General features: G+C 34.8%; 2 protein-coding genes across 2 annotated transcripts; both read right to left on the bottom strand.

The window, feature by feature from the left end:
• Window positions 1–968: 968 nt before the first annotated feature.
• On the bottom strand, window positions 969–2,408 carry LOC132546697 (acetylcholine receptor subunit alpha-like). The gene has a single exon (XM_060210415.1). It carries the CDS (start codon window positions 2,406–2,408, stop codon window positions 969–971), a length of 1,440 nt encoding a protein of 479 aa, XP_060066398.1.
• Window positions 2,409–6,553: 4,145 nt separating this feature from the next.
• Window positions 6,554–24,833, bottom strand: LOC132546713 (splicing factor 3B subunit 3-like). The gene is made up of 28 exons (XM_060210430.1): window positions 24,803–24,833; window positions 24,022–24,257; window positions 23,227–23,303; window positions 23,007–23,100; window positions 22,459–22,631; window positions 21,954–22,095; window positions 21,622–21,734; window positions 21,009–21,071; window positions 20,609–20,683; window positions 20,375–20,478; window positions 19,933–20,098; window positions 19,669–19,764; window positions 19,243–19,315; window positions 17,094–17,245; window positions 16,739–16,894; window positions 15,913–16,068; window positions 15,290–15,433; window positions 14,673–14,795; window positions 13,397–13,551; window positions 11,872–12,046; window positions 11,440–11,645; window positions 10,908–11,187; window positions 10,460–10,672; window positions 10,173–10,271; window positions 9,473–9,616; window positions 8,985–9,089; window positions 8,145–8,240; window positions 6,554–7,637 (listed from the first exon to the last, which is right to left on the bottom strand). The coding sequence occupies exons 2-28, from the start codon at window positions 24,245–24,247 to the stop codon at window positions 7,593–7,595; spliced, it is 3,651 nt and encodes a 1,216-aa protein (XP_060066413.1). The 5' UTR covers window positions 24,248–24,257; window positions 24,803–24,833; the 3' UTR covers window positions 6,554–7,592.
• Window positions 24,834–24,837: the final 4 nt, after the last annotated feature.

Genomic DNA, 24,837 nt, shown 5'->3' with positions numbered 1-24,837 from the left:
TTCTCCTTTGCATAGGTTTTGTTGTGAGGTTGCTTGTGTGCGTGTGTTTTTCTCTTTCTATCTTCGTGTGATATATGAGATTCCTAAGGCCCGCCAGGTAAAGGCAAGGAATCATTAATATGGAAGGCTAAAACACTATATATTTGAGATTGATGGGAGATAGCAAAGAGTACTTATTCCCGACATGAACGACAGAAAATTATTAAAATATTGTGAGTTAAAATCCATCAACAGATTTTATTTCATAAAGACAGATGTTTTAAAGCAATGGAAAAACACATATTTTTTTTTCATTGAAATTCAGAAAAAATATCACGTTAAGAGTCATTTGTTCAATGCAAGAAAGAAGACAAATCATCATATATTGTACATATCAAATTAACATATTATAGATGAAAATGATACAAATCAAGCTATCAATGTCAAGTCGGATCATTCGTAAATCAATAATGTTTATCAACAATGAATAAAATCCATCCGATATCCGATTGAGTATCGTGGTTTTGTCCACAACACGTTGTAATTAGGCCCATGTTGCTTTGTGACAGCCATGGAACAGCCAAGAGTGTTTAAGGCAAAACTGATACTCACAATATATGAATCTGGCCCATTTCAATAGATTTTCACCAATGGTTAAAATTATTTCCAATTTTGTTTCATTCATATTCATTTTTGTTTTCTATAATCACTGGTTATCCCTAACCAGTCTTTTAACCTCCGGGACCTGATGGTCGTTGATGTTTTTGTGAGTGTTGAATTAAATATTATGTCCTTACCATGTCTGAGTTACTATCTATTTTGTAAACAATAGCATTACCGATAGAGACATTCAGCATTCCCATAAAAAAATATCAAAAGTGTTGTTATAAAACTTGGGTGTTGTCAATGCAACATCTTGCAAGGTGTTTGTCAATATAAGATATTTTATCAAGATAAACATGACCTTGTTAACAAGACTTAAGAAAAAATCAAGAATTGATCATATTGAACACGATCACAGGTAGAACAATATTTACAATTAAAAACAGAATAAAAAACAGTCTGTCCAATCCAGCCGCTACATCCACCCATGTGATTTCATAGACGTATTCAGATCCGGAACTGTCACTGAACTTTCCGGTCCGGTTTTTGTACGCCATGTCTACCCCCGGGGCCCGTATGATGTCATTTCGTTCTGAGCTGATAACGTTGACGTGTTTCTTCAATTTACATGTGACGACCCTTGCAAGACACCTTAGACAAGGGGGAATATTCAAATCATCTTTACATGTAATGTTTATAGTAAAGATGGCGATGATGGACATTAAACTTATAATGCCAAACTCTGTAACAAAGTATATATACAAATAACTGTATCCGTTTATTGTATCTCGGAAAGATTCCTGGATAAAGGTAAACACGAATGTGTAAGCTACGAAAACAACCAATATAAACACCATTTTCTCCATTGTTTTTGCAGACAAAAAGAAAACAAAACAGCTCATTATGGATAACACTATCAGTAGAATGGCTGAGATAATGAAACGACGTTCGCCTTCCCTCGTAACCGTAAATAGGAGCCTGCACGTGCTGTACCGAGTCAAGTCCGATTGACCATTGACCGAACATGACCATGAATCACGCAGAAATGACCATGTTGTAATTTGTTGAAACGAAGACGTGCTGTTTTTCTTCATGGCAGAAAATGTTTGTTGTTGGCTCGTTGAAACATGTGGTTCTATAATAATAGAACACTTGTGTTGGTCATATGGAAACTTTGTCATAGCCATACTACAGAAAGTGACGAACGTCCCACGAGATGTCAATGTCAGCTGACCGCCAGAGTTGACATTCACATATCCTTTGCTTTCGTTAATGATGAAATCGCCGCCATTTCTGCTTGGAATCACAGCATCGGGCAACCAAACGCGTGATCTATCAAGGGCTAACATTTTCACTCCTCTATATGTGGTTTCATTCCATGATAGATACTCATCGTTCCACACGAACGTGACTTTACCTGTAGATGTTATGGTCTGGGATTCTTCATCAACCTGGATGATCCCGTCCAGCGCGAAGCCCACGCGTACCTGAACAGAATCCTGCGGGTTAGACGTTGGGCGTGCATTGACGTCATAATTTCTCAGCAATTTCTCAATGAGGGTCCTTTCTGTATTATCAGGTAAGCTGGTGCCACGTGTTGCGGCAATAATGAAGACTAAGAAATGAAAAAATGTTAGTTTACCTCTACAAACATGTTGGTTAGAACCTTGATGTGTTCGACTGTCTATGTTTCCAACCTGCATGAAGGCATTTATACTCTGAACCAAGGCCGACACAGTTAACATGTACACATTCGGCTTGGTGCGTGTGGAGGAAATAACCTGCACAATAGCAAAGATACATGTATATACCTCTGTGCTAGACATCGATGGAAACACGAGTATGTATATAGGTTTTGTTGATTATAGTACAATTCAATAATGAATAATTAATAAAGGAATCGAGATACGCATGGCGTCTTCAGGCAAATGGATCATATTCTGAACAGTAACACAATGGGTATTGTCCTGTACAATCAGTCAATACATATTATCTAACGGTGTGATACACCTGTCCTACTCAGGTTCCGTAAAAGCTGTCGATCGGTCTATATTCAAAGACTTACAATAGCTGTATCGACCTACGTAATACAGCTATATTGACCCGTAAATCAGAATACTAATTATTCTGTTTTGAGTTGTAAAAAAATCGCGTAAGAAATAAAATTTCTGAAGTAATGAATGATTCTAAAGTGATCGGAATAAAACAAAGCCGTTCTTGATAAAATCCAAAATATTCGAAAATATAGCTAAAACAGCTCCTGTACTGAGACCAATACACCTAGCGGCGAAGCTATCCTATTCTCAGATCAACATACCTGCTATTTTAGTTTGAAGTAGGCCTAGTGTATGTCAATTACATGAGCCCCAGGGGCCTAAACGGTCGCCTGAATAAATCGCAAACGGAAACGATTGAAATGAATGTGTAGTAGAAACCAGGGAAAATGAGAAATGCTATTTGTACAGGGATATAAGAGGTTTTCTCTAAGACTCTTCCATCCACGATGAGCATTTTAATCTATGAGATGCTTCTTGAAATTTCAGTCAATACGACATTTTTTGCCACGCCCATCAGCCCCTGGGGGTCAGCCAGAGTCAATATATGTATAACATCAAACTGTCTTCCTATATTAACAATTCTAATAAGTTGGGTCTGTTTTCAATAGAAAATGAACAAATTATGCTCGAAAATATATTTTTTTCTATATAAGCTTTAGTAACCTTTACCCTATCCCCAGGGGGAAATGTGGGTCCCTGGGGTAATAAAATTTACAATTTTGGTAAAGCCATTGAAGACCCTTCTATCAATGAAGAGTATTTTATTCTACAATTTTTGGGTGTCGAGAACAAGGTTGAAATTTCAGTCATTTTTGGCTCCTTCCCTCAGGCCCCTGGGGGATGGGGACCATACGATTTACAATTTTGGTTTACCATTGATCATGGAAGGTTTCTGCCAAGTTTGAATGAAATTGGTTCGGGGATTTTCCAGAAGAAGTGAAAAATGTTAAAAGTTTACAGACTGACGACGGCGGACAAAAAGTAACGCAAAAGGTCACCATGAAACTTTGTCACAGGTGCCATAATAAGTTTCAAAATCAGGAAGTTATGAACGATGACCGAAACGTGTATCCATTACGTCATCATTAAAGGTTAATATTGAGGTCATACAAAGTACTTCATCATTAAAGGTCAGTATTGCGGTCATACGACATAGGTCATCATTAAAGGTCAGTATTGAGGTTATATGAAGTAAGTCATCATTAAAGGTCAGTATTGAGGTTATACGACGTAGGTCATCATTAAAGGTCATTATTGTGGTCATACGACGTAGGTCATCATTAAAGGTCAGTATTGAGGTTATACGAAGTACTTCATCATTAAAGGTCAGCATTGTGGTTATATGAAGTAGGTCATCATTAAAGGTCAGTATTGAGGTCATACCTAGTACAGACAGGGTGTCAGAACTTGACCTGCTGTTTCCATTGCATGACTCACAAGGCAAGAGCTGTCTAAATTTGGAATCTTACTTCTCCATGCTTAATGCTAAATATCGTAGTAGTGTAACGAATGGTTTGTCGGCTGTTAGTATAATGTGACCGGGTTGAGTGTATTACTGGAGCCTTCGGTAGTACAATTCAGTGTGGTAGCACTATAAAGTCGGCCTCAGTTTGGCACTATCACAAGGAAGGTTATACAAACGCTGTAGATTCTAATTGACACTCAAACCCATCTGCATATATGCTTGTACACGAGGAACTTCAAATATGTCACGGTCTTATATTTCTGATCAACATAATTATAGAGATAGAGAGAAATTACAAACTGGATTGTAATTGAATTGAAAGTTCATGCTTCTATATTAATTAATACCCGGAGGGGAATACTACAATAATGAATATTCCAACTGAAATTCAGTGGACTATTGATGAATACTATCGTGTTGGGTCTACTATGATTTTGTTTGAGCAGGCGAAAAGACGAGTCAAAGCTGAGTCGAGTGAGTCGATACTTTATAGTCAGATAGTAATATATGGTTACAATAATTAGTATTTTGCTATAACCATGGCGGTAACAATTTTGACCGTTTTGCCTGTGTTACTTAAGATAATTTGATAAAATATGGCAAAAATATTGACTATTGTACACATTATCTATCCTACAGTACAATGGCTTTCCCTACACAGAACTTACGTTCACATTTACACGACATTTCTTTAATATAAGCTTATACCAGGCTGAGATGACAGACAGTTGTAGGAACTAGTTTGCCCAAGAGACACGCAAGTACAATAAATAAAAACCAGGGGGGGGGATATCTTGATATGTATGTGGTGCAGTTGGAAGTGTAGAAATGAAATTAGTGACAGGGAAAGCAGGGAAGTATGATGGCAATCTAGAAAATGTTATTAGCATCGTCAATTTACAGTCACATATAAGTATCAAAATGTGAAGATTTCGTGGAATGGTCGGACACAATATTACTATACTTAATATGAAGGAACGCATTGCAAAGGAAACCATTGTAACAACACCAAATAAACATTAGATATTTATCATACTGACTACATCTTGCCAAGTAAGAAATTTCAAAGAAAGTCTATTTCTCTATTAGATTTCGCTCACGCAATTTTTTTTCGAAAAAACCCCAAACAGCTGGTGGCTTATCAATCTTCCAAGGTATTTACCATCTTTGTTAGCCCTCTAGAACCATGGCAATGGCAGTGGAAAATACAGGATTTTCAATTTTGATTTGCTTCTCCCGTCAACATAACCATACCATAGTACAAATATTTCGACGGTAGTACAATATCTCTTTAAATAGGCTGTTACATACAAAAGTAGCACCAAATCGCCAACCTCTAGTAATCTAATGTCTGTTCATGATCTTTCAAAATCAAAGATGACAGGGCGTTTCAAAGGGCCACAAAGTAAAAAAATGTTGTATAGTTATCACGCTTGTATGTATTTAGAGGATATTCTGTTTTATTTGAAAAAATATTTTGATCAAACTAAATCCAAAGAGAGATTTTGACTTACAAATACATACTGAGCAAAACATCAGGAAATATCGATCGATTCTAATTTTTCTTTTTACGATTTATTCAGGTCGACCCAACAAATCAGTGAGTTGCTGGCTGGAATCTGATATATATACTACAACATATGATTGTAAGGCCGGTGTACTGTATAAAGTATATTAATCTATTTACATTTTTTTATTACCTTATTTGTATTGTTGTATAATAAAAAGAAAAAAAAATCATTAAAGATAACGGTTTCATTTGAGTAACATTGCACTATTAGCCGGGCACAATGATATAAAAAGGTAGGTCTTTGTAATGTCGTGTTGTTATATCATGTAACCTTGTTTTGAAGCCTGCATCTCCTGTTGTTTATGTATTTTCTGTGAAACACAATCACACCAGTTTCTTGAAAAATGTAGATTTCGTCAGACCTTCGATTAATGCTATTGTTTCTTGTGTTGTGGTATCAACCAGGTCTCGGCTCCACTACAACCAGGACAGTCTTCAGTTCTCCAATACCGGGAGTAAAACTTCATTCACCAACAGATTGAACGGCAAGTATTATAAACTGAGGTGATGCATTCAATATTTTTAGTAAATGATTTGACAACACTGACCAGACAGCTATTTTTTTTTTATTTATTTCATAAACACAACTCTGTTCTAACATTGATCAAATATGGACCCAAGGACAGTACTTTTCCTTTAATAAATCTTCACGTTCAATTTCCACGATGACCTAGTACAAATAAAATATTAACTTTATTTCTGTATAAACTTTAACATAATTTACAGTAGATGGATCAGTCTTGTATCCTGTGGTAAATTCATAAATCACCATTGAAATAGTCCGATCACATCCTCTGACAAAACTGATATAATCGCCATTCTATTAATGTGTTATTTCAATGAAACTCATTATATCAAATATAAAAGAAAAACAGAGCACTTGTTTTAATTTTTTCGTATTTTATTCATTTTTGCAGAACAATATACAAGACAAAATTTGCTTTTTGTAAAGCACACGGATTCAATGAATATTTATGAAATTGTTCAAATATCTGTACATATACCAATAGATCTTTCATTCAAACACCATCAGCCTTTCTTACCTATCACTCTCTCTCTCACCACTCAAGCTCCCTCTTAATGGATTATGAAAATGAAATCTCTGTGCTAATTACCAAATTCTGCAAATTTCTACAATCCTTGCATCACCTGATCAATGTTGAATATGGAATAACATCTGTTGTCATTTGAACAATTTATTTGCTCTACAGTCTTGTGGAACAACAGAACTACCTTCAATGCAAACACAGGCAGTCACAATATCCTAAAAATGCTACCAGTCCAAAACATCTCCCCAAATCCTGACCATTGTTACCACAATCTCTTCGTCCAAGCATACAAAATCCATCTGTTTAAATCCAGCAACTTTATTGTTTCAATATCCTCGAACACATCTAGTGTAATTGGTGCACGAAACCATGTACACAGCGAGTCAGACCTGTACAGACGCTGTTGTTACAGGCCAGACCTGGTCCCTCTCTCTTTCAGTCAGACCATGTACACAGCGAGTCAGATCTGTACAGACGCTGTTGTTACAGGCCAGACCTGGTCTCTCTCTCTTTCAGTCAGACCATGTACACAGTGTCAGACCTGTACAGATGGTGTTGCTACAGGCCAGACCTGGTCCCTCAAACTTTCAGTCAGACCATGTACACAGTGTGTCAGACCTGTACAGATCGTGTTGCTACAGGCCAGACCTGGTCCCTCAAACTTTCAGTCAGACCATGTACACAGCGAGTCAGATCTGTACAGATGGTGTTGCTATAGGCCAGACCTGGTCCCTCAAACTTTCAGTCAGACCATGTACACAGGGAGTCAGATCTGTACAGATGGTGTTGCTACAGGCCAGACCTGGTCACTCACTTTTTCAGTCAGGACAGTTAGCATCATAAATTAATCTTTAAGTCAGTAGTCATATTTAAAAGGCGTATCTTGTTCTAATGTCTTCCAATTTCTTTGAAACCTGAAAAAAGATACAATGATGTTATTTATACAAAAAGATGACAAATTCCATAACTTCATTAATGAATAGATTTCCTCATATTTCACTGCATTTTATTTCAGTATTTTAATATAGAGCATGAACATAACTTTGTATAATGAGTCAAGAAACATAATCAGGTGCCTGATGATTCATTAGTGAAGTTGAATCAAAACTTGTGAAGAAGGATATGATGAAAGTTAATATTTTGAAGGTATTCAGAATGTGTATGTATAGATGAACTTTTTGTGGTTATTCTACTGAAATAATAATTTATTTTTATATTCATACTAAAACATTATAATATTATTGCAAATTTGTTCATCTCTGTCAAATATATCAGGCATCCGGGCTGTTGAGTCTTGCAAAAGAGACAGCTTTAAAATACTAGTTCGCAAGTTGGATAAAATAGTGACGACATGTTCCTCAAGTGTTTGTCAGGATTTTCTCTACTTATGACTGGTTGAGGGTTTAAACGACAATCTTTACCTCACTAGGTGTACGGTCCAGCTCCTCTGACAAAGCCTTCTGCTTGGAGATGTCTATTGAGTTGAACATCTCGCAAACATCACCATCTATCACATTCTGTAAAGATAGACACAATATATATATATTTTTGTATTATTCTGATTTGGCACCAGTTCTAAATTTGGATTTGTTTATCCAATGAACAATGAAGATGATATCAACTTACAATTTGCCAAATTTTTGATCAATTTAAAGTTGGAAAAGCATGTTTAAACAGTTCACAATAAATAGCGAAAATGATAGACCGTGTGAATATGGTAAAAAGGACTTTCATTTTGTTATCAACTGCAGTTGAAGATTATGAAACATATTACGAAGTTTAGTATTTTATCTTGCTTAATGAAAATTCCAATTTTAAAGATCCATAAATCTTTGTAACAGTAAGTCATTGATCATGAAACAAACTCTTGTTATCAGCACTAACACCCACTCAATAATTTTTGTTATGACACAGATGTCGCTAGTGGAGCCATGATTATTGAAGGTTCTCATTGTGATGCAATAACTTGGAATCACATGATTGTGATGTCACCCAAGGAAGAGACATACAGAAAGAATATTGCAAATTTAGAATGTGTATTTACCTTGCGCTATTATTCAATGTTGCAAAAGTATTCAAGTAATGTACTTAACACATCAATCATTTCCATTTCATATAAGATATATGAAACTTGTTATAAAATTGATTTTATCCCATCTTAAACTTCTAAGGCAAGTTTCATAAATATTGTATGAATGAAAACTCATGTAGAACCCTCTATATAAGATACTATACATATAATTCAATGTTATTCTGGGTACCTTCACAGGGAAGTAGTAGGACCTGAAAGACAAGTGGTCACGTCCACAGAGTGGGGGGTGTTCAGATCTCATGTACATCTCCAGATGTTGGAAAAAGTCATGGTCCTACAATATAAAAACAAATTATTTTATTCATTGATTTTTAAAAAATTTGTTCAGAAATATTTGATTTTGTAACAATAGATCAAATAAAATTAATGTCTTCATTTTACTGTCTTTATTTGGCAATAAACTTTGAGAAGATCCACATTATCTAAAGATGTCTCGGGATTGACACAAGCATACAGTAAAATCATTAATTTTTGTGGGACATTTATTTACATTGAATTATTGATTACTTTTAATCCACAATTCCATGTTGACAAACTGTCAACATATTTAGGTTAATTAGCAATATTTATATATGAAACAAAGTGTCCCTAGAATAAAACCCACTAAAATGAATCCCCACAAAAATATAGAACTCATGATTCAAAATAGCTGATTACCTCATGCGATGTGAAGGGCACAAGCATGCCAATTCCACCCGAGAGTGTAGTGTAAACAAGAGATTCTGACCCACCAGGGATCAAGGTTGCCTTTTGAAGAGATGTTACTACCTCACCTATGTGGAAGTTGGACACAATCTCTGTCTGTGAAGAGAATCAACAATCAATACATTTACTCCTCAATTCTGAACATAATTTCACACAAAAAACTGAACAAATTGTTATGGTTATTCCAGCAAAACATCTCAATCCTAGGACTACAAAGTAAATCAGTTCTATGAAGTCCTGTTTCCGGTTTTTTTTTAACTTCTCAGCAAATTATCAATTCTATTCTATGGGTGGTACCTCTCAGAAAACCTGGAATCCTTGGCAGAGCTAGTTGCTTTTCTGGAAGAATCCTTAAAAGCCTAAAAATTTCTTCCACTTTAATATCATAAAATACTTCAAGACATATTTTTTATCTCTTTTAGTTTCTTTTGCTTTTTTTGGGGGGGTAGGCAGAGTAATCAAATCAGCAATGGCTCCTAATGCTACATTCTAGTAAGTACAACAAACAGTTATAACAAATAGTGTTTCAATAAAATTGTAAAGATTTATAAATGTGCAGAAGTCAAATTGTCAATGTTTTTATCATAAAAAAGACCCTAAATTTTGATTTCCTGAATTAGTTTATCTGTCAGATATGTACAACTTGTTGTACCTTCTGTGAAGCTCCATTTAATACTCCTCTGTCCCACAGGGCCTTGTTTCCAGTGGGATCCTCGTCCACCTCATCACTGATGTCAGTTGGCAGTCGAATCTACATACAAGTTCAGGTATAGATAAGTAAACAAACAAATTAATTATGATATCATATGTATTCCATTAAATCTAAAACAACAATTGTTCCTTTTCACATAAAAATTCTTAAATTATTGCATTAAAATCTTGATGAAACTTCATGAATCTTAACTTGAATTATTTTTTTTAAGAAAGTTGTATACGTACGATTGTAATATTGCCAAATTTGTCTGCCCCACTGACTGTGTTATAGTCAAGCATACATGATGCAGTGATCCAGCGAGGATTGGTATCATCAGCAAACACAATCAGTTGGTTTTCCTGGCGTTTGTAACGCACAAAGTGGAAGCTCTCCTGGACATCTGCTACCACTACACGGTTTCCGAGTGTATGAATACTCACAATAAAGTTTGGTACATGCTATAAAAAAAATAACATAGTATCTAAGAATTCATCATAAGCTCCTTCTTAAAATATCCTTAGAGGCCCACAAAAGTGCATGATTAATAACGTAATTAATCACTGATTCTATTTCGGCCATTGATAAATGAATTCTTTACTTTGACAAAGAATCAGAATGACAACATTCGAGAAAATAATTCCATTTAAAAGGAACTTGCAAATTACATAAAAAATAGTTTTTTCCTGAACCTACCTTATTTTCACATTTACGTAGTAATTTTTTCTTGCCAATATCATATATTCGCAGGTACTTTCCAACACCAATGAGTGCTCTGCCCTGAAAAGAGGCAATAGCTCCAGGCATGTCTTCCATTGAAGTTTTATGGAGGAAATCCAATTTCTCACCATCCTTTAATTGATAAGTGTACACATAACCACCACCCAAAGAGCGGGGATTGAGGACCAAGTCTTTAACCACACCCACTAACACAAACACATCGTCTCCTCTACTAGCAAATTTCACCAGGGCAATGCTGAAAAGATAAAATTGAAAGCATGAAAATTTTGACTGAAGAGAGAGAGAGAGAAAAATAGAACCATAATTTGATAACATGTTTAGTGCAACAACAGATGATTTGCAGAACCTGATATGTTATCTATCACATTTGATCTCTGCCATATTACAGATGCCACATCATATTGCTAACCTTTGACTCCTATCTTGATCACCTATGACTCCTAACCTACCACTAACCTAACCTACCACTAACTTGTGAACTACTGACCTATGAGCAGCCTCATTCTGTTCCAATTGGACCTTATCCAGTGTCTGCCCTGTGATAGGATTGATGACTCTAATGAGCGATGCCCACATGCCAGACCCTGCCTTGGGCGAACCAAAAATAGTCTCTGGTAGTTCCTCATTAAGGAAGGCTGCTGCCATTTCTGCTGCCATCTCTCTCTGTTCCTCGTTTACAGATTCCACCATTTCCTATCAACATCGGAGAGAGCGAACACATAACAAACTTGATGAATCAAAGTATGATTTCTATATATAGTAATCCCAAGCTTACAAAGTGTCACCACTTCTACACATTAAGAAAGAAGATCAATTAATTTTAAATTGTTTCCAAAATCTTATATAAGAGCAAACAAAAAAATTTCTAAATGACTGCTGATGAGAAGGTCGAAAGAAAAGTAAGTAGTATGTGACTTACCTCGGCCATCTGTTGCTTTCTTTCCATCTTCGTGGCTTCTGTGTAAGCATTGTGGTCTGTTTCTATAATCACCAGGTTACTGGACTCTGGATGAATGACAAACTTACGAGGCGTGTACTGTAGGGGATAAGACACTTGATTGAACACTGCTCCTAATTTCTCCAGAGCTAAAATCCTGTAATTGAGCAAGAATCAGTGATGTAGACAATGGGTGATCATCTTGAAATATTGAAATTAAATTATGTACAAAATATCAAAATGTCTTATGAAACTGTTTTGCCACACAATCAGAAAGTTCATTAATCATCTTTTTCATGTGAAGTGGAGAATAATGCTTCATCATATGTGCAGCAATGCAAAGAAAAGAGACATAAGCTATTCAATATCATTAAGTGGAATCAATTGGTTTTAATTCCTTTTTAAAACTGTTATGTTTCATGTATTAAGTAAAGCTTAATGGAAATTTTACTTTGAATCAAATTGTGACTAACAAAATCCAATAGTCACTTCATAGTGAGGGTATATTCACTTTCTTTCTGTAATATTGAAGCTCTTTGACAAACAATTCTTCCTATCCCAAAATTTTATGAACAATTCTACACACAATTTGTCAACATCAACCTAACAATTTCACAGTTACGATATCTTCAGTTGACATATCCTTTAGAAAACCCCTTAAACAATGAAAATAATCATCAAAGCAAACAATTTACGTATTTAATGATTTGATATGTAGCATTTCAATTTTCAGAGAGAATTTCATGTCATCACTTCTCATTCACCCTTTAACATGCATTTTACAATTGTTCCCCCTTGACCTAACAGAAGCAAACTATTTTGTTATGAGGGAAATAAACCTGATTGGGTAAAATTGTGTCTATGATGCCTAACTACTGGAAAGAAAACCTGAATTGTATTTTCATTTTCTGTCTTCTAAGGGCTAAAAATTCAGTTATTTAGTGAATTGAACAGGGTTAGGTTAGGAACTACTTCCTTGTGAATTGTGTGACAATGGTAATTAATCTGTCTAGCTCAATGATTTCAATATAGAAAAATTGTCAATGGAATTATTGTGAATTTGAGAATTGTTTGACCTGCATAATTTAACTTCAATTTTCTGGGTATGTCTGGATGGGCAACAAACAATTTATTTCATTCATATTTTTATACAGACAACTCACTTGACCCGCATATCTAGAGCAGTCCTTCCTTATAAGAAAATTATCACTGATACTCTAAAACTGCACGAATCAGAATCTATATGTAATCAATGTGATTCAGGTGAAACACGGATAGATAAATAACATCATTGTCATGCAGTCTTTACAAAGTATCTTTATACGGTCTTGTATTGACACGAAAACTGTATATTTTTTCTAATGGAAAGAATACTTTTTTCTGTCACACCTTGCCACCCTCATAGCAATAACCTTCAACATCTTGGTTTACTATGAAACGTAAAATTTTATGATGCTCTTGGAACTCAATCCTACACATGATAATAGTAGAAACTTATCTTGTTTACCTGAGTGTGTTTGTGGAAATGGCTACAATGCCCTCTGGACACTGTTCTGACGCAAAGCCTGAGGCATACTCCAGGGTCTCATAAGACAGTGGTGTCAGATGGAACCGATTCTGGTATGTGTAGCTCAGCCAGGATCTACTCGACATAGCAAGGACCTATAATTGAAATTATACAAACATTTTAACACAATGCTGTTCATCTTAACAGTTTACATTTAAAATATTGAATTTAAATAATACATATCATGACAGTGTGTCTTATACTTCTTGGATAAGTGTCATTAGAACTGTTACTATGCACAATTATAAGGAGAAATTGTAACCCAATTTTTAGTTGTGTACCAGAGTGTGATAAATGTGATGCCATAATGTTCAGAAAGTTTAATAATCATCTCATTCATATGAAGTGGAGAAAACTGTATCATCATAAACATGGCACTCTCAGTCTTTATCACAACTGGTACAAATAAATGAGTCTTCAGCTAAAATATACCAAACAGTAATTGCACAACAATTGACAGTTCACCTGCACATCCACCGTCTTTAAAGTCACATGTCATAAAATTAAATTCAATTACAAGTTTCATTAAGACATTTTCAATGGTTAAACTGAAAATTCACTAATCCAATCTTGTGGTGAAAGTGACTGGTCACAGTGTCAAGTTTCAACCTAGGAATTATGATTAGAAAAGACTTATTTTTTTCTTCTTTTTTTAATATAACACTTTAATTCATCAATAAGTTATATCAACATGTGAAATGTTTGACCAGCACAATCACATTTAATCTGACTTCGCTCAATGAATTTAATATAAAATCTGTCAATGAAAGCAATGTGAAATCAAATGGTTTGACCCACACCACATAATTTCTATTTTTTAGGATCGCCATCAGTTCATATCAATTTTCAAGTTTTCATATTGAGCGACCAACAATACTAAATTCACTTGCCCCCCGTATCTCGAGCAGTCTTTCAGTATAAGAAGATTATTCCTGATACTGTGTTTCTGCATGAATCAGAATCTATATGTAATCAATGTGATTCAGGTGAAACACGGATAGATAAATAACATCATCTTCATGCAGACTTTACAAAGTATCTTTATTCTGTCTAAAAGTCCAATGAAAACTTGAATTCTTTTGAAAGAAGTTTTTAACCACAATCACAACTATTATAAGAAAAAAAAAGTTGAAACCTATAATTAATGATTTGCATGAACAGCACATGATACAATTCTTACCCTATACTAACAAATTTAAAATGAACTGTTACTTACAGCCTCAGATCCCTGCATGCTTATCCTAAAGAGCTTGACTGGTCTCAGACCTAGATATCTTGTCCTGGTGTCGGACAGATCACCTGTCACTGTGTCTAACACAGTCCGCAGTAACACACCATTCTGGAAGAAGGCAGAAATCATTTTAATGAAAACACTGACAGAACAATCTGTGAAATCCATGTATCAAATATTAGTGTACATATCTAACTTTAAAGTACCAGGGAACTTTCCCCTCAATTTAACTTTCACACATTTAACTACTTTATCAATAAAACCAAAATTAAAAACAGTGGCTTATAATGGAAGTGAAAGCGACAACAGGTGTTATTGTGCTTTAAGGGCAAATTAAATACAAGGCAAAGACAATTATTTTCATAAAAGTAGATAAATATTTCCCTATATATAGTAATGACTGCATGAATCAGAATCTAGATGTAATCAATGTGATTCAGGTGAAACACGGATAGATAAATAACATCATTTCCATGCAGTCTATACAAAGTAGCTGGTAAAAAGGTTTTAATATCCTGAACATTGCCAGTAAGTATTTTAGGTCAGATAAAGCAGAACAGAAATCTGTTAATCTTCATTTAATCTAGAGAGATTATCCATACCTGTAGACCAATGTTGAGAAAGAGACCCCCAACAGAGCCAGTTTCCCCTGTTTCCTCCTTGGCCTCTGTGCCTCCCATCTCTACAATACACAGTGACTCAGGTGGTTCTGGCATGGCCTGCATACTGAGTGGGGACAGGCAATCCTGCAAACACAATACCACATATCATTAAAAGCAGTGCTCAAGTCAAAAATTTCCAATCATTTACAAATTCAAGCGTGTTCAATAAATTTATAACCCGGTTTCCTTTTTTTGATCATTGTATTCAACAGTACACCTATAAATGAATCTGACTATATTAGTTATCAGCACACTACGTTTGAAACTAATAAATTGACACAGGCAACACTGAATCCAATCTAATAGGGCCATAGTAGATGATAGACCTGTTTTAAATATTGTTAACTAGAACAATAATTCACTGCATTAGCATTGATTAATATTTTCACTGCTTTTACCTTTTTAATCTTATTAACATATTAAAAATCTTAATTTTGAGACTGTCAGTATTGACCTTGATAGTTCACCACTGAATTCATATCATTAACATACACGAGAAAAAAGTTTTTGATTTTGCACCAACATACACAGGATCTGTTTCTTATTTCAAACTCGAGACTTACTGTAGGATCTAGGGACACCACTCGAACAGTGTTATCTGCTAATCCAACAGCCAAAAATCGGCAGCGCTGTTCTCCAACTGGCACACGCCCCAATGCCATACACACCACATCTGAAGACATGTCCTTTCTTTCTGTGTACTCGTTGAGCTGACCCGTCTGCAAAGAGGGGAGAAGATACAAATTGTTAATTTCCACACACTACTGAATGAATCTAGACAGATATTATCAGAACACATGATCGGTACTGCATGAATCAGAATCTAAGGATAATCAGCGTAGTTCAGGTGAAACACGGATAGATAAATAACATCATGTTCATGCAGTGCTAGAATGACCATCTTGTTAAAATACTTCTGGTCTAGATGCATTTCTTCTCTATAATCTGCAAACTTTTTATTTATAAGATTTTTTAAAAGATTTTAAAGAATTTAACATGGCATGTAGCAAGTTTGTTAAATTTTTATGTCATTTCATACTACTAAATAGTCTGAGAGTGCAAACTACACTTACATCAATTTAAAAACTAGCAAGACATGCATATTCCCGCTAATATGCATATTAGAATCACTGATGAAAGTTATCCAATGTGACTGTAGACCTTTAAACCTTGACAAATGACCACCCCATTATAAGGAGTGAAACTGTGTTGGAATGTGTGGGGTAAAATATGAACCAAATTTGTAGATAGGTTCTCAAGATATAGAATCTGAATGACATGTGATGCTACAGACTTAAGAACGAACAGACAGACATTGACACCACTTTATGCTCCTAAAATGTTGGTACTATAAAAACTGTATATAATGGCATGGTCACAAAAACTTACAGGGTCCATTTCAAAGTATACCAACTCTCCACCAGTGAGAGCGATGACAACCTGTCTCTGGTTAACAGCACACTTTACAATGTTTTTCTTTCCTGGTGTTTTCCATTCGTTAACACGCTTATCTGAACGGATATGACGGATACCATCTGGATAAATCTGTAAAACAAATGAAACTGAACAAGTTTACAGGGCATCAATTGTAATACCACATTATCATTACATACTGGATACAACATCAGAGATCAAGGAAAACAGGAAGTCACTCCATATTCTTAATGATTTCTCAACCGATTTTTAAGTGCGATAGAGTTCAATGGTACTCTCTCACCAAACCTAAAGATTTCAATTTACAGACCTGTACTAATGCATCGTCTCCAAGCTGTGAACAGGAAATGGTGGGAGTAGTACCAAGGAAACCAGAGTCTGTCACTTCCTCTACAGTTTCTCCGATAGACAGGACCAGTGTGGCATTGACGAAGGACACAATGATGTAGGCATCAAACTCGTCTGTAAAGACAAAGTAGAAGTCCTGGCCATGATAGTTTGGCTAAATTGTAAACATTTTTCAGTTTTTGAAAACATTTAAAGATTTATTTCAAAAGTGTAAAAAAGCTGTACATAATTAGAAATAATACCTTATAAGACATATACAAGACCAATTTTTGATTGAAAAATAATGAAAAAAGACTGCATAAAAATTTGTCAAGAATTAACTTCTGAAAGCAGATTTCCACATGACATTGCAGACATTGAGAAGGACACAGCTGACCCACCTATATCCATACAATTGGCAATTGTTAAAATATCGGCTATAAAGCATTATCCTGTCCAGAAGGTGTGAGACATTGTACTCTAAATATTAGCAAATTTATCACAATTATGTCAGATATGAATAAAATCTTTTCATGTTGATGTTAAGTTTCCTTCCTAACAATGCTGTGTTATTCTTCATCTTGCTGAATTACCTGACTACTGAACCTCATAAAATTATAATGCTCAATAGCAGAGGTTGAAAACCGTGAGTGGTAGTAACTCAATAATTAAGTCCCAAGCAATGACTTTCAGGAGTATTCAAATCTAGACGCTATCACACTTTGATGTAAATACAATGTCAGTTTCTTATGGGGTATTTAAAAATGTTCCTCGTACACAAAATTTTACATATTTTTTTTGGGAGAGAACTTCGTTATCAATGACGACAGAGGTATCATTTTCCAAAATTATGACGTAAATATGGACTGTACCTGTAGCAAGGTGTACACATTTTTTGTTTGCATGCTTTTTAACAAAAGTATAAGTAAGGAGTCAACTATCTTTACTAGGTATAAGTTTCATTCCAAATACAACATACTGACTGATAGGAGACTTTTAGTCACCAGCTAATAATATTGTGAGCTATCTAAAAAATTCTCTGCCAAATAGATCATTTCTTGAGAAAGGAAATGTTCCAATGCATTTTGTTTTCTTTTAGTGTTTGACAGTCCAAGAAGCCCCATATTAGACTTTGTATGGCAGATCATAACCCTTTGTTCAAGATCATCTACCCACCTCTTGTCTGTGTCTGCTCTCAGCCATCACACACCTGAAATTAGAAAGTAGGCATGGTGTAGGAGGGGTCCTCACACCAGCCTTTATTATTGTGTGTCTGATAACCTAATACTGTGGGCCCCTAACACCCCAGTCCCTGTCCTTAGATGCTGAACCTATATATTATTGTCTATACCCAAATATTATATTACAGCAGTATACTAGCAACTGCCAAACTTTTTATCATCCATGTTCTTTATAATCTAGACCAAAACTGCAGATGGCTACTCAAACAATTCATCTTTACTTGTGTAATCCTGTTTCTTCAAAAATTGTGAAATGCTAAAAACACCACAGAAAACAAGCATCAGTCTTGGTTCTATGACTTTTGAAAGACTTTTATTTAAATTCCAGAAATGGTAATTTTAAAGAACACTTAGGAGTCTTTAATCAAATCTGAAAAAACTGTCTTCAAATTGACCAGAAATGTTTTATTTACTTTCAAAAATGGTTTTATCTCTGAAATTAAAAGTTGTTTGAACAATTTCTCTGTAAGAGAAGATTGAACTTCAGTTTTTTCAACTGAGGAGTACTCAACTTTGCATCATAAAGACGTTCCAAGGAACTTTCTGTACTTGCACAAGTTGTAATACCCAACAAAATGATTAAGTAACAAAAAAAGGAAATCAATCTTGGGAGACGATACAAGATCAGAGAAACATTCATTTTGCTGTTTAGAACATCAGTACTTTATCAAAGCTATACCAGGTTGTTGCCCTTTGTTTTATCAAGAAACCCCTCGAATAGAAATTCGGCCATGGCAGAGAAGGGTATGAAGACAGGGGTATATAGTATCAATATTTAGACAGGAAACTATCATCAGCTTATGGAAGCCAATTCCAGGGACCCACAAATGTAAATCTGACACTCCATAACTTAAATTAACAAAATTTCAAGCATAATGTAAGCCTGTTTACCCTCAATATTTTTCTTGACCGTCCAGACAGCATTCGGGTTACCGGGCAACTCTGACACAGCCATCTCAGACACCTAAATTTAAAGATATACAAATACAATGGCTATTCCTATAGAATTTAGGAACAATAATGCAAAAAGTCAAGTTCACATCTTAGTAAATAATTATTACTTAATATTTCAACATTTTTTAATTAAGAATTTGTGTTTCATCTCTATAATAATATCATTTCAAACTTAAATTGTGACGACGCTTTTTAAACAACTACAAAATTTGTTTAATAAAAGAAATGCTCAAACAGACTTCAATGGTTCAAGAAATGTCTACTTTACAATTAAAATTCAAAACTAAAGCTTATTTTCTATTAGGTCACATTTTGCATAGTCTGAACGAAGTGTTTTTGCGCCATTCAGGAGATTGAAATTACCTCGAGTCCATGCCGTAATACTCTCAGGGTAGAACGTGAACCACGTCCACACAGTGTGTACAGCTGAGGTGTATCTTCATTAGCCAAGTCAGCAATCTGTATGAAAAAGGAAATGACAAAAACTGTATTTTCATTTGGATTAGATTGAAATGTTCCTTATAAATATCAACATAGATGAAATATTAATGAAATACCTCATACCACTATTAATTCATCTTTCACTTTCTATCTACATACAATTCAGATATAATTCAACTATATTACCTGACAGGAGGTGATTGGAGACAAGCTGTCCATTTCATCCACCATGACAAGATTTTTGAGTGGTCGTGGTGAGAAAAAGAATGTCTCCCCTTCCTCTAAAGGCTGGTTACTACTGAAGCGAGGCTCATCATCATCATCTCCCAGCTGAGCAATCTGATATAAATGGCTGCAAGAAAAGGACACATTCTAAATAATTAACAGTAGCTGAACGGTTGATGGGTGAAATGCCAAATATTGCAAACACATAAATAACACAAACTATCTGTGTCATTATTAAGGAATCATAGTTTTCATGTGTAAGAGATATGTCATTCTTTTTTTTTCTTCTCATTTCTTTTACACATTCCTACATGTATCATCAATGATCAATTTAACCATGGTTTCTAACATATCTATACACATCTATATAGCTTACAAGTGAGAACTTAATATGTTGACTTACTGGTTACCAAATTCTGAGGCAACAAACAGAAAACCGGACTTGAGAACACACATACTGGCTGATACTGGTACTGTGTCAAAATACTTGAGGTGAATCTCCACTACCTGCAGAACGAACACAACAATCATTACTGTAATGATAATGAACTGTTACTCCATAGAAATTGATTTTGAATTAAACATCATTTTAAATATTAATTTACAAACATCTTGAATTATACCATCTCATACATACCATTTCGTCATCAACCTCCAATGTGATTTTAAATATATCTCCTTGTTCTGTTTGTGCCAGGAAGAAAAACATGGACTGGAAATTTAAAATAAAAGAAATTTAAATATTATAAAGGATAACTTTGTAAATAACATTGTTATTTGATACCATAAATTTAATGTGCGTCTTAAAGCAACTTTATTATGAGTAGGCTTGGTTTGATGTGATGTTTCGAGTGTTTAGATATCTGCCATGATAATAAGCATGTTTGTCTACTGATGCTGACTAGATCAAACATTGGTGAAAGTAATCAGTAATTGTATACAAATTAAACCTTAAAGTAAGATGTTTTTGAATTTTGATTTTCCACATGTATGTAAACTCTTTTCTAGATGATGGGAAATAAATACATATGCCTTACCTTTGTTTTGTGAGTGGCACTGCAGACAAATATCATGCCCCTCTCTGGATCATCTAAATCATTCTGAAAGATAAAGAAAGATCTATATACATGGTGGCAAATACATGCTGGACCATTTCCAAAAACAAATCTCATGAAAATGATAATATCTATGCCATTTACATATAACGCTTTGCTTCTATGAGGTCAAAAAGATAATAATTTTTTCTCCAAAATTAGTATGTTAATTCACTCTTTTTGTACTTTTAGAGTCTTTCAACTTGTCTTACCAACCTCCATCAAAATACAATGACTCTACAAAACTTGTCTAACCTTAGGGCATTTGTGACTAGAAACCTTTTTGAATCAAATTCTCACTAAAACTGATATATTAACAAAATTTTGCTTAGATTCTTGGTCATCTTCATGTGGCCTTGGCTGTTTCAAGAACATCAACAATACACAAACAAAAACTTGGCCATGTTGAAAATGAACTGATTCAATATGGACTACCGATGCAAAATTGTTTTCTAGCCTCATCATTACCTGTATTTCAGTTTATCTTAACCAGCAGAAATTCACACCAGAACACTGACTACTTCATTTAAACATTGCTAAGAATAGCAGTACTCACCCTTCTCCGAGGAATGGGACATCTGATATCTGGTTGGTCACCCAAATTTTTGTAGGTGATGTAATTCTCGGAACAGATAAGTACACCACTAGGACCATCACTACCACCCGGCACTGTAATGAAACAACATAATTGTAATCGTTCAGAGAATTCATTACCACTTAGTACAGTGATGAAAAATCTGGCTTGTGATGAAAAATCTCAATCTTTCAGAGGAGAATTCACTACCAACTCGTCTGCGATGAAAGGTCACAATTGTTAATTGGAGAATTCACTACCATTCAATTTATTTTGAATTCCAAAGAAGAAGAACAAGACAATAAACTAATTACCAGACACGAGGAAGTTGGCATGCTCTTCCAAATGTTCAGAGTATTTACGGACAACATGATTGAGTCCAAGGTCAAGCTCGTAGTAGGTAAGCCACTGCTGGGTCTGTTGTCCTGCCTCTCCAGTAGGGTCTGTGTCGGCATCCTGAAGCATACATGTAATATTTAGTATATCATAACTTATTAATTTTGACAGAAAATTAAGAAAATTTGTTCAATTCTTAACATTTTTGAAAATATTTTCTTAAAAATTTTCTAGTTTGACATGATGCCAAACTTCCATCCTTAGCCAAAACTGGTGAAAATAAACGGTGGTTTAAAGTTGGACTTTACTGTTACAAAGGATTCAACAATACATGGAAATGAAGTTTCATGTGAGGATGAAAAATATGCCAAGTGATAAGTTCTTGTTATATTAAACAGTTGTGATTTACAATATAGTTACAAAAGAAAAACAAATGTTTATCAAACCAGAACTAAAAGTGATCAAATGCTTTTAAAATCTTACCTCGTAGTCAATTTCAAGACAGGCAAATGTAGGGTTTTCAAAGCCTACATCCACTCCTACCATGTGGTAGACTAGTGTGTTGGCTTTGTGTGCCTCTAGGGGAGAGGATATGGTTAGACGTGCCTGGGCATCTCTGTTCAAGATGTACACAAGCTTCTGTTTCTCTACTGCTCCTGTTAAATTTAAGTGTAATCTGTCAATAACTTTTGCACTTATCTCGTAACTTGATATAACAGGGCCGTACATATATTAAATATTATTACAATTTACAAAACCCATATTTTAAATGACAAACTTCACAACTCTACTTATCTAAAAGTGATAAAATAAATGTTAATATTTATCGGTAAACTTTCACAAAAATTGTATAAAATCTGTAAAAACTTTCATCACAGTCTTCTGCAGATTTGGCTGGTATTTTGTTTGCTACCTTGAAATTACACAACCTCTGATAGTATTGTATAGTTTATCAACGGGTGATAAATTTTCAAGCTCCGACAATAACATGAACTTGACCTTTGCAACACAGTAAAACTAATGAAACATACCTATCATGACAGCCCTGCCTTTAGGATCTACTGCCATATACTGGCCAGGCACAATTCTCCGACAACCACTCTTTCCAAATGTTTCCTGATGAACCTGCAAAATAAGTTTGCTAAATGTTTTAATCATAAAACAAAACAGACCACCACTGTGTCTAAATTAAAAGAAGCACTGAAAAAATATGAACATCTTGAATTACAGATGATCAAGTGGAATTAATACCTTTTCAAACATATTCTTTTGGGGGATGTATTCCAATATAACAATTCTTCCCGAGTCTGAACCAACAACAATATAATCTGAAATGAAAAAAAAACATACCATCAACAATATTACAGTGCGTTTTCTTAATGTGACTGTATCAGTGACAGTTTCTCAAATCTTTCAAATAATATGTGAAATATATTATGTGATGAATTCATTTTTTCTAAGCCATTTCTGAAATTTTTTACCTGTAGAAAGTATAATTGTGCGAATCTTGGAGAATTCATTTACTTACAGCAGCATGATTAATTACTTTGTAGTGTTTGAAAATTGAATTTAATAGTACTTCATTGACAAACTTCTAATTTGAATTCTGTTTTGTATTCATAAAGAAATCAGACAAGGATGGTGGCAGTAATTAATTATTATTCATCTGTTTTTGCTTTTAATTTTGTTAACAAAACAAGGTTTGGACACTTTGCAGGTTGATACAATTGTTTCCAAATCAGTTGCATTGAATACCATAATCATTTTGTTATCAATATGTGAAAATGAGTGTTTTGTTTATAAATAGGAAAGTATATTTCCTCTTCATTACCAAAGCACTTGTTCAAATGTTTCCTGCTCTCTATCTGCATCTATTAACTCTAGATATGAAATTGATTATTCCACTGGAATTAAACCATTGTATCACTTTATTCTGCAAGTATAAATTTCTATGCCATAATATTGATAGGAATCACTGTCCTGACAATGCAAACCACATAACTGAAGCTAGGACATGTTATGTCCAAGTATGGATCAAAATATTACCTTTGTTTCCACCTGTAAGTCTGAATGGCATTAGTGATCGTATCATGCCAAACACCTCCACAGAGAGGATGGGGTAGATCTTCCCCGTGTTGGGATCATGACGCAAAAGCTCCAACATCTTTCCCCTCGACACGACCACCTCTTGCAACTTCGAGCCTGAGAAGTTGCCATGGATCGCTGAAGAGATCCCTGTGGATCTCTGCAGGGTTAAGTTGTACAAATACATCTTGGTCTACCTGCTCAACAGATACAAAATTATGTTTGATTGCAATCGCAATTTTTCCTATTATGTTAATCGTAAGAAGGGGGCGGTTAAGTTACTTCCAGATAGATGATATATGAGGACGCAATAATTCGGCATATCTGTTAGTTTGAGAGAGAGAGAGAGAGAGAGAGAGGGAGGGGTTGCAAAAATGAGCAGAGGCCAGAAAGACAGAAATGCTTGGTTAAAACTATAAAACGTCATGTAAAGAGTACGAGACATGTGTTTCTAATATACTTTCTTTAATTGCATTGTTCAAAGTGTTACTTGGTGTAAAAATAAAAAAAGGCGGAATCGACGTAAACTATACGTTGTTTACATTTTCTGAAGACCGACGCCACATGAACAAAGCAAGAGTAACGCAGTCGGCGTCGAGTTTAATCAAAATGTTTCTGTAATATGCGAGTGTCACTTGCTTAATTAAGTGTGAAAATATGTGATATGTGTAAAACAAGATCAAAATAAATTAATTAAGTTGAACATGCACTGATGTTACCAGATTTATATAAAGGTTTTTACCGGTTGTCCATTGCAGTTATGGCGGAACAGGAAGT

This window comes from Ylistrum balloti, unplaced genomic scaffold (assembly GCF_031769215.1).
Source record: "Ylistrum balloti isolate Yb309-2 unplaced genomic scaffold, AGI_CSIRO_Ybal_v1 Utg369908, whole genome shotgun sequence".
Taxonomy (NCBI): Eukaryota; Metazoa; Mollusca; class Bivalvia; order Pectinida; family Pectinidae; genus Ylistrum; species Ylistrum balloti.
Note: the sequence above shows the minus strand (reverse complement) of the source record. Positions and strands in the feature narration are given on the sequence as shown.